Source organism: Chamaea fasciata, unplaced genomic scaffold (genome assembly GCF_029207755.1).
Source record: "Chamaea fasciata isolate MVZ Bird 193981 ecotype frontalis unplaced genomic scaffold, bChaFas1.0.hap1 SCAF_2, whole genome shotgun sequence".
Lineage (NCBI taxonomy): Eukaryota > Metazoa > Chordata > Aves > Passeriformes > Sylviidae > Chamaea > Chamaea fasciata.
This window is the reverse complement of record NW_027094087.1, coordinates 44,299,927-44,315,023: the sequence shown is the minus strand read 5'-3', so window position 1 is coordinate 44,315,023 and position 15,097 is coordinate 44,299,927. Positions and strand designations below refer to the sequence as shown.

At 38.5% G+C, this 15,097-nt stretch overlaps 1 protein-coding gene across 1 annotated transcript in view; it reads left to right on the top strand.

Annotated features, from left to right (window-relative positions):
* The window catches only part of MICU2 (mitochondrial calcium uptake 2), a 136,459-nt gene extending 121,884 nt beyond the window's left edge, over window positions 1–14,575 (top strand). Inside the window, exons 8-12 of the mRNA XM_066175867.1 lie at window positions 1,096–1,193; window positions 9,105–9,276; window positions 9,561–9,669; window positions 11,112–11,269; window positions 11,553–14,575. Coding sequence (XP_066031964.1) covers window positions 1,096–1,193; window positions 9,105–9,276; window positions 9,561–9,669; window positions 11,112–11,269; window positions 11,553–11,657 — 642 coding nt within the window. The 3' untranslated portion in view covers window positions 11,658–14,575. The remainder of the gene's footprint in view (window positions 1–1,095; window positions 1,194–9,104; window positions 9,277–9,560; window positions 9,670–11,111; window positions 11,270–11,552) is intronic.
* The last annotated feature ends 522 nt before the right edge of the window (window positions 14,576–15,097 follow it).

The window sequence follows — 15,097 nt, the reverse complement described above, 5'->3', positions numbered from 1 at the left end:
AAGGATGGATCTTATGGGTATTTAAATATTCTTTGCCTGCAATTAAATGATAAAAGTTCAGTAAGTACAGTTTGCATATGGCTTGAAAAGTGTTTTTTTCTAGGTTCACTCATAAATAACTCATATCACTGGCATTTGGTGAACTGTAACTTGTTATAGAAATGAGGAATGGTACTGCTTTTACTATCAAATAACTATGTCATGTATGCAGTAAGCATGAAACATGGGGGACTAATGGGACTTGTTATTGATGATGCTGAAAGCTAAGTAACCATTAGTATTAAATCTTATGAATAGACTCTTGTCTTTCATCTTACCTCTTCAACCAGATAAAAGACACAGAGGCTATTTAGATGTCATAAGAATAATTTGCTGAAATCCCTACAGACTTCTAAAAAAATTCTCTCTTCATGTTGCTTAGTGTTTTGTTGTGTTCAAAGAAATGCCAGTATGCTGGTGCTGAAAGAAGAACAGAGCAGAAATCCAGCATTATGTGTGGGTTTAGACTTGTTAAAAATTGAGCTAAAATAGTGTGTATCTCTTCTCTGCAGAAACTTCTTCTTCAGATTTTAAAAATATTTATAGAAAAGTCACTAAGCCTGAAAATTTCCAAGAAGCCTTATAAGACCATATTGTAATAGAGCATTGTCAGTGTTGGTATTTTTCCAGCTTCATTTCTTAGACTATCATGAATGTTTTTAAATGGCTGTAACATGTTAGAAATACCTAACTAAAAACTTCCTTACGGATAATAACTTCATTTAAGTCTTCTATTCACCTAAGAAAAAAGGTTCTTAAAGATTTAACTTGCAACCTTCTCCACTTTAATAATAAATATAATAAATTGCACTGATGGTGGTTGAAAATTGTTCTTATCTTTCATACATAGTATTTAGAAGCAGAACTTACAATACACTGTTAGCAATTAATGTGGAATAGTTTTTCAACTCTGAGATCTTGTGTGATAGCTTTGGGAGCAGTAATTAAATTTCAAGTATCTCCTGGGAAATTCTAGCTCAAATAAATATTTTTAGATTCATGGTGAATATTAATGATCATGCAGTGCACAACAAATGTAGTTTTTTTGTTTTATAGGAAACAGATCTGGACAGCTGTGGTGTTAATACCGTGTTGCTGGTACATTTCTTTGGAAAACAAGGAAAGGAAAAACTTCGCTTTTCCGAGTTTTTCAGGTATTTTTTCAGCTAGGCAAGCCAGGAGCCAGTCTTGTTCCTACCCTCTGTGCTTTACCCCAACTCTGACATTTATCTGACAACACACTGAGCTGATTTAGAAAATTAGGCAATGGAGATTATTCCTGATGTTGCATGATTGAATTCCCCGTTTAGCTCCTGGAGTCTGCTGTCTGCAGGAGCTGAGCTCTGTGATAACTCCTTGCAGCAGTGGGCCAGGAGGGTTGAGACTCCCATTCTTGGCAGCTGTGTGGTGGGATACCTTAAAACAGTATGATTCACTAGTATTTTTTGTGACCTAATAACAAAAAAAGTGACTTCTAATCAAGTAAAAAATATTTTCTGAGCTGAGATACCTCCTTTCCCATTATGGCTGTCATGGTAAGCTACAGGCAACTTCTCCACTTGCTTCAAATTCCAGCTTCTGTTGAAACTTTCCCAGTGCCTTTTCCTCTACCCTTTGAACTACTTTTGCAATGGGACTATGCAGGTGCCTGTTTGAATCTTGACACACATATTGTAGCATGGCATCAAGAGGAGATTATCTACATCAGTATTACCTTTTCTACCAAAATAATCAGTCATTTACAGACTGCAAAAATAAAGTGGAGTAATGTGTTTTGCTTCAGTTTGTATTCAGAAGTGGAGAATGTGTGGCAGCCCTCTTAAAAATGAATGTTTTTGCAATCAGTAGACTAAAAAGTGTTTGGCTTCAGTGGCTCTGGTACATACCAGTCTTCAAATAAACAACCTTTCCCTTTTGAAGACCTCAGCTCAATGGGATTCTAAGTGAGTAAAATAAGTTTAAGATGTCTCCAACTCCCTTTTCTATAAATACCATAGATCCTCTCAATGAAACAAAAGGCAGAGAGCACCAGTAAAAGGTTGTGTTTGCATATACAGTGTAAACTGAAAAGCCTCAGGTTTTAGATAAAATCCTACATTGACCCAATGAGGCATGACATTGATGAAACTATGTACCTTGTACATTCAGAACACATAGGTTAAAGACCTTTGCCTGCCACACAGATAGAGGCCTGTAATCAAAATCAAACTCCCACATCTTGCTCTTAAAATTTGTGGGATAAGTGTAAGGTTTAATGCAGGTAATTTTTCAACAGTGGCAGTTATGTTTCGTAGGGCTGGAATGTGCCTCTTTATCACTGCGTAGACACTCCATCTCAGCTGTAACGTGACAGTGGAGTTTGTTTAACACGCAGAAAGGTGAATAAAAGGATTGCTGTCTTTTTAACCTCTCTGAGGATATCACCTTTCACATGATTTTATTTGCAAGTAAATCAAGCACATCATTTCTGGGTTCCTATTGTTCAGGGAAAATGTGATTTCTATCTGATGGCCTCTTATAACACTTTACCTTCTGCAGGAAGCTATTGTTGGCTGTTTGATCAAAGTGTCACACTGTTTTTACAAGAGATGACTGATGAGCTGTACAGACATAGATCATTGTCAAAAGCAGAAAATAATGATGGTAAATGCTTTTATCGTTTTCCAAGTTCTTGCCTAGAAAGCTTTTCCATTGATCAGTGTAGTACCTAGTAGAAAGTAGAGGTGATTATGTTTGATTAGGACACACTAAAACTTGTCACATTAGTTAAATACACAGATACTCAGGGTCCTTAAAACTAAAAAAAAAAAAAACAAAAAAAAAAAAACAAACCCAAAAGAAAAAAAAAAACCCACAAAAAATATAAAACTAATCCCCCCCCCAAAAAAAAAAATTACAGGAATGTTTTCATTTCAAAATTTCACTGTACTTACATGGGAATTCTGAAAGCTGAGACCACTGTTCCCATCTCATTACTTACTTATATTTTCCTCATGCTTCCCCTTTTCAGTTTATCTGGCATTAAAAAATCCTTTTGTAAGTGTGCAGCCATCTGTATCTACATGTACACCAGCATTGTCCAAGCCTTTTAGCCCACAGTACAAACATTTTAAGAATGTCAGACAGCCAGAGTCGATATACCAGGGCAATTAATTTGCCCTCTTCTCCTTTCTTTGCACAAAGATGGCACAAAGTAAATGAAAACTGTCTACATCTCTTGGGGCAATGTGAAGCTGATGTAAACCAGTTCTTGTGCCTCTTTGCCTACTGCCCTGAACACAGGGGGCATGCAGAGAATTGAGAGGGAAAATGGTCAGGCATCTGTCTCCAGCTGGAGCTTGCTTCTTGGGAGATCACAGGTATTGATACACACACAGGCAATCCTCAGGCAGTGTTTTCTTCAAATGTAAAGGCACTTCCGGAGATCTTCAGGCTTCTTAAGGGAACACATGTTCACCTCCAGACTGCTAGATGAGTTCTTATTAGTTGTATTGTCCTTAACATAAGTAATTATTAATAAGAATTTAGAATTTCAAAAGCAAAGGTTTCCCTGGCAAATTTTAGGAAAAACAAATTTCTGAAGTATGTTAATGTATGTCACTGCTAAAGGTGTGGCCTCTTAGTCAAATATAGCTGGAACAGTATTCTCCTGTAACATTTTAAGAAAATACAGAAGAATATACAGTAAACCGTAAATCATGTAACAAAAAGGGTAGGTTTAATATGGGAAGCAGTCTTTCTTCTCAGAAGATCTGAGCAAGTTTCTGTTTCAAATGACACCACTCAATTTTACACCTCAAAAATAATGTCATCTTCTAATACCAGGTCATGTTTTAGAGAATGTCCCAAGAATTCAAGGCTTTTTTTGTTCTTTTGTATGGATTTCGCCTGTTTTTTAATACAGAAATAATTTTTGGTGTTTTCCTTCCAAAAAAAGTTTAATTTGTGCTTTAATTTCCAACTATATCAAATGTACTATCTTTTATTCTGAGTAGAAAACTGTTCCATTTTCTAGGTATAGGAAATATTTTTTCCTGACAGACACTGGGGTTTTCTTTCCCCTGAAAAAACTCCCTGACTGATCTTGTTTAAGTATGTCTAATCCCAAATAAAAGAGAAGACAGTATTTCACTCCCTAAACAGTTTACGACTGCTGGGATTTTTTCTGTAATCTGTCCCCAAGCAAGCTTAAATCTCTCACATTCTCCTTGAAGGAAAAAAGAAAGCACAGAGAGTATGGAAAGGATATTCAAAAACTCTCTGATTCTTGTATTTTTTTCTGGGATGTCTTACAAAAAAGTACTTCCCAGTATGGTTAAACAATGGGCATCTTTTAATTATATGAGGAATATTAACCTTTCGGTCCAGATTATGTCATTTTCTTACCTAATTTCTTGCTTCCAAACTCTTCATCAGGTAATAGAATTTTGTACCAGAAATATTTTTAACTATGGTTCTTCTTTAATTTCTGCTTTAGATTGAAAGCGACAAATTGTATAACCATACACACATCATGCCTTTTCCCTGCCTATCCTGTTTCTTTCCTTCAGTATTTTGAATTCCTTGATACAATTTATTTGTAACCTTTCATTAAGAAACCAGAATGATTCAGGCTGGACCCCACTGCTGGTGCTGGCATTTTGGGGAGGCTGGGGGGTGTGTGTGTGTGTGTGCACCAGTGCATGGATGTAGAATCTCTTTCAGGTATCATCATCAGCCAGCAGGCTGTGCTTCTGCTGTGATGACAGCTTGTACATTTTCAGTGATTTTCATCTGGGGATTTGGAATTGCTTTGCAGGAATAGAGTATGATTGCCTCCTTACTTGTCTCTGTTCCCTACTCTTTTATCTGTGTGTGTGCTTATAGAGAGAGCCATAATACATAGAGATTACATCAGTTACAGATAAGATCAGGCAGTGAGGAAGGAGGGAACAGCAACAAAATCTGGCTTCATCATATTCCTGTCATAACTCAGTCTGAATATTTCCCAAATACTTAGTGAAGAGCTTGAGAAAAATATTTTTCTTCCTTTCCTGTGAACTTAGCAAAAGAGTAGCTCAGTTAGTTTCTACAGAGTGCTTAAAAATGAAAGTGAGTTGTTTTGTTTGAAATGCTAAGGACAGTAAATCAAAGAAGGTTTTGCCTGCAATTCTGAAAGTGGTGAGATTGATTAACTGTCTTAATGCTTGCAAATCTGAATTTACGAGCATAGATCTGAATGTTCTCTAAAGGTTAATGGTCAAGCCTTTATTAGATTTTCTATATTTTGGTTTGAAAGTTAGATTACAAAAAGGCAACATGCAGCTGGTTTGCCACAGTCCTTTGGTGCAGAGAGTGTTATCAGTTCTTCAGAAGGACTTGAGTGTCCAAAGAGGAGCCAAAGCATGGTACAAATGCTGGGGTGTTATATCCACCACTATCTTTGTTGTCAGATTCCCTTCCTATAAATCAGTGCGACAAGAACTGGTCAGTTCTGTGTTAAGAGTGTTAAAGCTCTGCACAGACAGTTCAGGTCAAGAGGTGGAAAAAAAAATCTTTCCCAAACATTTCCTTTAGTTTTTCAATCTGCTTCTTTGTGTGCCATAAAGAATACAATGCTAGCACTTCTCCACTTGGAGGGGGGATAGCTGCATTCCTGAGGTCTCCCCTCTTTTATTACATTTTCACTTCTATTTGTGGTGGATTAACACTATTAAAGCTGAGTTGCCAAAATTCTTGGGAGACTCCCTCGTTCTTTAGTAGAGCCCATTACGGAATGAGGGATAAATCCTGATAAGGTTTCTGGATGCTGTTGTAACATGATAACAAATTTGGCCATTGGCCTTCAACGTGGGTGTTTTAGAGAGTGTGGATAAAGTGGGCTGTCTTAAAGAAAGTGCTCTCTGTTCCTAGCTTTTCCCCATCTTAAAAATTTATGGGTTACCTCTCCTTTTTGTTGCTTGGAAACTTAGAGCTTTCTTTTTTTCAACCCACTATTAGCATAAAGAGCACTCCCAGTGTAATAATTTTTTAATTGTAGAGCTGAGGATTGTCTGTGTGTGTATCGCAGAACAGAATCCTGTTCCTGTACTTGAATTCTGACTCCCTACAAAGTCCCCAGCCAAGATCCCACTGACTTTGGGAGAGCGGGAATTTCATTCCTGTGCTTGTTTGTCCTAATATCTGGATACATTTTGAGGATTTCACAGCTGAAACTCCTTGCACTGTGATCCAGAAGATAGAAAAGCAAGTATCCCTAGTGGTATCCCGACATTTATGTATCAAGTTTTACTTCCTAACCAGAAAGTTATTTTTAATAACTTTTAATAACTTTCACTTTAAAAAAACCTCATTAGGATTTTTAACTCTCACATCTGGGAATAAGAGTGACCTAGAATGCTGATGTGATGATTCATAGTATTTTAGTTTTTGTAATATGGGAAATTATCACATAAATTTTAAATTGCACATTTCAGCTACTGCTCCAAGTAGGATTTGATATGGCAGGAAATCTTCCCACTCTGGCTTGCCAGGAGTAAGCCTACAAGTTGAAATGAACTTCACTTAGAAGAGGGTGAAGAAGCAAGAACACACTGAAAATGCAGCAGCCAAACCCTTCACTGTCTACTCTGGCTTTGCTGTCCCTTTCAGCAGGCTGATATGTGCAGCTTGGTGGGCTCCTTCCTCATCATGTGGGAATGATTGATCTTTCAGCTTTCCTGCCTTTGTTGGGTGTGGCTAGAGGGCAGGTCACCAAGGCTTGTCTGCTTAAGGAAATGCAATATTCAGAAAAGGTGGAAGAATCTGTTTCTATGCCTGTGGCTAGCAACCAGTAAAGCAAATGACTGAGAGCTTGCTCCCCAAGATAAACAGCTCAAGTCTCAAGACCTTAAGTCTGTTGCAAAATATGTCCACCTTTCACAGATAAAAATCTAAGAAAATAAAACACATGTTGTCTCATTTCCCTGCATCCAAGTTTTAGGCATATTTCTGGAAGTGACCTCATTTTCGGCAACTTTTCCTCCAAACCAGACATTACATGAGTCGGAAACTACAGTCAAAGAAATTGTTCTGTAGGCTCTTGGTTGTGTCTTCCAGCCAATTACAAACCACACATCCCAGATACCATCTCCTCCCTGCCTGTGATGGCCACTCTCAAAATGCAGCCAAGTGGCCCGACTCAGTCTCTGCTGGGCTGACTCCATGCCTGGTCTGCATGCCAGGTCCATGCTGTTCTCTCCCTCTGCACCTCGACCTCCCTTCCCAAGACCTGGGGGGACTCTTGGGGGCTGTGGGTGCAGCAGGGCTGTTTGTGCCGGCCCATGGAGCCGGTGTCCCTGGCACACGCTGACTGTGGTGCTGGCCAGAGGCAGCAATCTCTTTGTGAGTTACGAAGACAGGAGCTGGGCCTGAAAACAGAAGAGTGGTTTGCAAGCTGTGCAAGGCAGCTCTCGCCGCTCTGCAAGACGAAGGGCTGCCCAGTCACACTGTTGCACTACCTCATCCTTTGGTCCTTCATCTACTTCTGAGAGGGTGAGCCCAGGGAACTGAAAGTGTGTCAGGTCTTAAGGTGGACTGCGGAGGAACATCTTAGTGTTTGGCTATACTGTAGAATCCCCTTTACTAGACCAGAAAAAGGCACATATAAAATGTGATAGCATTTTGTACCCCTCCTCAGTATTACCCTAATTCAGCCCTAGCCTGAAACTTAAATTCGCCTCCACTATCAGGCTTTCATTACCTGCATGTCCTGAGCTGTGAAGCATTTGTTGGCCCTTTACTTGCATGTGCAGCTCTGCCTGTTCAGGGGAAAAATACAAGAGAGAGCTTATGCTGCAACAGCAGTCTTTAGCTAACCCCTTATAGACTTCACAGAGCTTCAAGCTACTAATTGTCCAAGTGATCTCATTAAAGAACTAAAGATAGCTGTGTGAACTCAAATGCTGTAATTTCAAGGGAAAGAATTCAAACCCAGTGAGGCCAGGCAAACACTGATGAGCAAATGAGCCTCTGCTGATATTGGCTACACAGACCCTTAGCTGTCCTCTTCTCCAACTAATTGCTTTGTCCCAATATAGGAGTATTTCATTCCCTCCTGTCAATAATTTCTGCAGCTCAATAAAGCAGGGTTCTTCAGAAATATGGAAGGGATTCTGACAAGCACCACTGGTTTTAGTCTTTATTTAAAAATCATCACTTGTTTTTGGATTGTCCCATTTCTGGGGGCACATCACACCATATTGTCTGTGTTAACTTTTTCAAAATTAATACTAGCCGTGTAGACCAAACTGGGGAAACTTGAAACTACAACTCATGATTACAGCCCTGTACCTGCAGGTTATTACTTGCTTCTTGTAATACTTTTTTCTTCCTTTCCCAAAAGAATGTGTGTCTCCTAAAAACCTTGATGCTGACTCTTTCCTTTTTCAGACAGCTCTCTTCTTACCTTCCCAAACCCCTGCAACATTTTCTGTACTCTTCTGAACTCTATGCAAGTCAATTGTAATCCTCTCTAATCTGTCCTCTAGTGAGGACAGCACTGATTCGCCAAACCTATGTGTGTAGCTACAATCTTTGTTACTTTCAGTCATCTTCTCCCAGAACAACGATTTCAAGTTTCCTCTTTCACCTTTGCGATTATTACGGCCTCATCTTTTTAGGCACTTTGCAGTCTTGTCATTCCTCTCTTATTAATATGAAACCTCATAAATCATATGTCAGACCTTCAGTTGCCATGTCCTTTTTCATTCATTCGTTCATTCAGTATGCTGCTGCCTTACCGATTCTTTTATCTCCTTATCTGCGCATTTTTAAACACGAGTAATACTGAGATGTCCAATGTGTCCCTAAGTTCTGCCGGCAGCAGCTGCCTGTGCGAGCCGAGAGCGCGTCCTGCTGGTGTCCTTGTGGAAATGCAGCCCTGGAAACACCCGCGAGCGCCAGGAAAATTAAACCAGCGGGGGGATTTTAAACAACAGAAGTCTCTGTGGCTCAGAGCCGGTGTCTGCTGCACTCAGTAGCTAAGGTGGTAGTGGTGATACAGGGGTGCAAGTATCAAGTGCTGGATATTATCTCTTTACACTTAGATTCATGGAAAATCTGCAAACAGAAGTCCAAGAAATGGAATTCATAAAGTTTTCAAAGGGTTTGAGCGTCATGAGAAAAGAAGACTTTGCGGCATGGTTGCTCTACTTCACTGATGAGGAAAACAATGAAATTTACTGGCAGAATGTGAAAGACAGAATCGAAGCAGGAGAGGTTGGTACCCAAAGTATGCTTTGTTCTGTTTCCTCCTTTGTGTGCACAGGTTTTCATTTGAATGTGGTTATCTAGTGAGGTAACCAGTTGCCAAATGAGTTATTGCGGCCCTTGAATTTTATGCAAGTAACAGCAATGATAATTGGCCAGCTGAGAAATACAAATGCCAACAATGAGTAGGCAGTCACATCTAAACACTAAATCCCACCAGATTTAATGACATAGAATAATTGGGATTTGAATGTATATTCATTATATATCCTCTGAATTCTGTGATACTCTAGAACATCAGTTTGGAAGAATTCAAGACTTTCTGCAAGTTTACAAATAATCTGGAAGACTTTTCTATTGCTATGCAGATGTTTACTGTAGCAAATCGTCCTGTTAAGCGGGGTAAGTGCTGTACACCTTTTGTATGGGTTTTTTTAAAGGAAAAAAAAATCGTTTTAATTATGGAATTAATGTAAATGAGTTATCCCAAAGTACCACAGTGAAGTCCAAAAATATTACACTGCTCTGTGTTTGGACTTAGTTCTATTTCATGAAAAAATAGTAATATAAAGTTTCCAAAATGTTTTCATTTAAAAGTTCTAATGTGCTCTCATGTGTGGATTAATCACAGCAGACTAAAGCATAATCATAAAATGGTTTGTGTTGGAAGGGACCTTTAAAGGTCATTTTTCCAAACCCTGTGCCTTATAGGCAGGGATCTCTGTCACTGGATCAGGTTGCTCAAATCCCCACCCAACCAGACCTTGAACACTTTCAATGATGGGACAGCCACAGCTTTGTACTGTTTCTTCCTTATGTCCAGTCTAAATCTACCCTTTTTCACTTTGAAAGCATTTTGCCTGTCCTGTCACTACAGGCCTTGGTAAAACTCTCTTTCTCATAAGCCCCCTTGGTATAGTGAAAGTCCACAATAAAGTCTTCCCTGATGTATCTCTTCTCCAAGCTGAACAACCCAAACTCCTGTAGCCTTTCTTCACTGAAAAGGTGCTCCATCCCAAAAATTATCACGTAATTTTTGTGGCTCTCCTCTGGACTCACTCCATGTCCTCCCTGTGCTGAGGAGGATGTGTTATGCAATTATGTCTATCAAAAAGAAAAAATGTTGTAAAGTGGTGTTTAAAACAGATTTCAAGGAGGGGAGTTGCTTCCTTCCCATGTAGGAGAAGGATGAGCAATGCATCGAAAGTTTTACGGACATACAAATGCTTTTTGTTTTAATCCTGAGGTTGTTACTTAGTTGTTACTCTTGAAGGACAAGTCTCATAAGTGATTTCAAAATAGCAACATAAACGTTCCTAAGGAAATGTGAGGAGGTATTAACATTCATTGAAATTAATATTTGATGGGCTCACATGTAAAAAGATGAGAGATGTGAGAAGACTGAAAGAGAAATACATATTCTTGAAAGATGAATGTTTGGATGGGATTTGAACCAAAGAAAACTGAAGGATTTACAATTTGTGACTTTTATTACTACTCTGTTTATGCACTGAACCCCACTATAATCGAAAACAGTCAGCTGCTGAGGTAATTCATGGTTGTTACATGCCTATATGTGTAATTCTCTCCTGTATTCTTTGTCTATATTATATTATATTATTTATAATATATGATATTATAATAAAGATAGTGTTACAAAAGAGGAAGCAAGCTCAAGAACTCTTGAACTGAGACCTCCTAATAGTTTACTAGTTTACACATCCCAAATTCTCAGTAAGGATGCCGACAAGCCATTGTAAATTGGACAGAATCCTGCTATTTACAAGTTTTCCATTTTCTTTGCAAGTTCAGTCACTTGTGATGTAATATTATGTCTTTATTAGCTGAGTTCAAGAGAGCAGTGAAGGTGGCAACAGGACAGGATCTGTCAGATAATGTTTTGGATACCATCTTCAAGATTTTTGATCTAGATGGAGATGACTGCCTCAGCCACAGCGAGTTTCTTGGAGTCCTGAGGAACCGAATTCATCGAGGTTTGAGGGTAACAAGCTAACTTAATTGTTTGTAAATAGCACAGATGTTTGCTACAACTCTTGTAAATGCTTGTAGAAACACAGGTGGAGTTAATGAATAGAAAAAGATACATATTTTAAGCTGGGTAGTACTTACCACTTATGAATCGGAGGAGTGCTGCCACTAAGAACTTGTTATTACACGTGTGAACTATGGAAGCAGCAGCACAACATTATATATTGTCTTTACACAGTCTGGGAATAGGAGTCTTTTTTGTGTAAATGCTAAACACACTTTAATTTTGTTAACAGGTACCGCACCAGCAGGGCATTCAAGGTTTCTGGAAGTGTGTGAAAAAAGAAAGCATAAAAGAAGTCAAAGAACTGTGGAAGCAAACTGGGAAAAGTCCTTTTTAAAGCAGTCCATTTTTCTTTTGCTTAAGTGGTTTTTCTTTAGGGGAGTTTTTCTGTCCTGTTTACATAATAACTAAATCAAAAACGCTCTTTTTTAGCTATAGTAAAAGTTTAATTAACTCAGACTCTAATACAATAGTTTTATAATCGTTCCAGTGCAATCAGCTTGGTTTACAGAACTGGTATCACTTTTGACCTCCAAACAGAAGTACTCTTGTTCTGGGGTATAGTGTTTACTGCTCTGTGGAGTCTGACCCTGCACTGTGGGATACAGCACAAACAGGATTGAAAAATGGCCCCAGGCAGGAACATCACAGCAGTATCATCTCCTGTTAAAGGTGTGGACATCATCTCAGCCACTAACACAGCAACTCTCCTTATGCAGCAGACATTTTAAACCAAGTTATCCTAAATCTTAAAGGAAAATTCACACCTCGTTATGGGGATCTGCTCATGTGCTGGTTCCTGGTGCTTGATTCCACCAGTTCCTGTGTGGATGTCTGGTTTGTCTGCCTTCATGGTGTTAATATTAAACTGGAAATACAAGACTGATAGGCTTGATGCAGGGTTTAAAAGTTGTACATTGGTTAATGAGTGTGCATTGAGTGTCTCAGACCTCTTCCACATAGTATAAATGAGAAGAAAAAATCCTCATTCTATCAAACACAGTGATAGCTACAATTTGACTCATGACTATTCTGCTTTAATTGTGTTGCAGAAGATGAATGCGTAACAGGTAGTTGTTTTATCGTACTAAAGGTTGTGACAGGGAAACCTGAAGTATCTCAGGAGTTCAAGGTTATAATACACCATTGTTGAGGTAATATGTCCAATAAAAAAACAAATACAAATATTTATTACTCCAAATGCAAAGTTAGACCTAAGATCTTAAACACTTAAAAGGAGGAACAAATCTAGACTAACACTTAGAAATTACAGATGAACATTTTTTAGCAATAACATAAGGTGCATCTCTGTGTACACAGGTGTGCACGTTACATGTTTTGTCTTTTTTACAATCCCAGAAGCCAATAATCAGGTCCAGATCACTCTTCCTGGTTGGCCATGTTATATAGGAGATAGACTTCTCTGTAGAGCTGACAAGGTTCTTCCTCTTTCCCCCTTTCAGTTGTCTGACTTGTCTTGGCTGGCTTGAAAGCTTAACCTTTTAGGACAGGTTTGTGGTAACAAAGATAATAGACTCAAAACATGGATTAGGGAAATGTCTCAAGAAAAATAACGAAGAAATCTCACCACTCAGTGAGGTAGTATCCATCCGTTTTCTGTATGACATCAGCCGTGTTTGCCTCAAAGATGTAAATAAGCTCAACATGTGGTGCTTAATTGTCATTTCTTTGGGTTTTGTGAGAAGAGGGGAAATTTCCATGATAGATAAGACATTGGGGCAGCTCTCACTCGGTGCAGGGACAGGAGAGAATGCATTAGGAAACCCTAAAGGTCCTGCCTGAGGAATACTGAGAATGTGTTTGATGTGCTGGTAGCTGTCACATTTATGCTGAGGACAAGTCCTAATGCCCAAGCCTTGGCATAGTGATCTCTCCTAGGGCACTGTGAGAGACCAGCAAAGCAACTCTTCCCTCGTGACCTCAGATTGGAGCATTAATCCAAAGTGTTAAAGAGAAAATGCTTGTAGTCCTGTCATGGACATGCACCCAGAACAAGACCATGCCTGTGGCGAAGTCCTGAGACTGTCTGGAAGATCAGGTACCAGTGACCATCAAGAATCCACTTTCCCGCAGGAAAAAATCCAAGTGAAATTACCATGTGGAAAGAATCCAAATGCAGTAAATGCCTCAACCTCCTGCCCTCACACTGAGCTCATGCAGTGCTGTGTAAGCAGGAGAGCAGGTGGCTGGTTTACTTTGTGTGTTTGGAAATTGTGGTGGGAGCAAAGGTGGGGCAGTGGGACTGGCACCGCAGTACCACAGCCAGCTGCACTTCACTGAATTATAAAAAAAATGACACTATTGAGAAAAAACTTCCATGACACAAAAGTGTATATGTGTTCTCCCAAAATACGCTTTGTGCCAGCTCTGGCTTTAATGCAAAGCTGCCTTTTAATTGTTGCTGTTCATATTTTGGCAAATCGTTTTTACTTTGGAGTGGAAATTATTCCCTAACATTTTATTCAGTGTGAAGTTAATAGGTTTATGATGTTTTTTATTGCTTTTGTGGTTTCTTTTGTTTACTAATTACTTCCTTCTTACAAGCTCTTTGGTTTTCTTTTAGAAAACTCAACTCATTTAGCTTTAGTGTATCTGGAAGTTTAATTTCTCAGTGTTCATTTATGTCTGGGTGTGTGCAATCAGCAGTATCTGCTTTCAGGGATTTCAAGCTCTATTTTTCAGCAAAAGCTTTAGTGTTAAGTTCAGAGGAAAAGCAAAGAGATATTCTTGGGTTTTATATGAATTTTTGTGTCTATAGTAAAAAAAAAATTGATTGGAAATTAAAATAGAGTTATGAATCATTTTCAGAAGTTATCCTGAAAGTGCAGCCAGGAAGGAACTCCTTTAAAGGCCTGACTTGTCCATCAGGCTTGAAGAATCAGACTCTATGTTTAATTTGTAAGTTTATTGTTATTTGTCAACTAAGATGCTTTATAAAACAGTCTTAAAATAATTCCTCATTTTTACTACATGAGATTGAAAGAGATATATATGTATTTAGATAAACCTGTTTTTCAGAAATTCATTCTATTTTAAGTGTTTGATGTTTAGTTCCTTTTAGTCACTTTATGGTATTTGCAGCTTGTCTCTGAGCATTACTCAACACAATTTGGTTAAGGTTTGTGCTAGCTACCAATCTAAACATATTAATTGTGACTTGTTTTAAAATTAGGAACTCTTCCTCTGAACAGAAATGTATGGAAAACTTAATAAAATTGATTTTTTAAAAATCTACCACATTGCATCTGAATTTTACATGGAATAAAGATGAACACATTGGACATTGCAGAAGTCTCAAAAATTGATATAACATATCAAAAGCATACACAAAAGCAAGTGCAGTCACTTACAGCATATAACTCCTTTACAGAATTTTAGTTATATTCCCATAATAACACTTTTTACATTTCTGTGTTTGTTTACTTTAAGATGATGTCTAAGAGCCATTTATTCTTCATTTCCAGAGGAAGCAAAGGCAAAAATGCAGTGCAATATCTTAGAAGTAACAGAAACTCATTGGTTGTTTCTAGAAATTAATTCTGGTGTCTCAGTTTGTACAAGCCTATTTCTAAAAGCAGAAGTCCCTCTGGATTCAAACCAAGTTGGCACATTTTAACAAAACAGGCAACAATGAGGAGTACATGTTCTGCATAGGAGACAAACAACCAGGCCATGGACTGTGGTGTTGTGGCACTTCACATGTTCAGTGCATAGAACAAAGAAAGGATCATTGCCCAATAAAGGGCAGGAATGGGA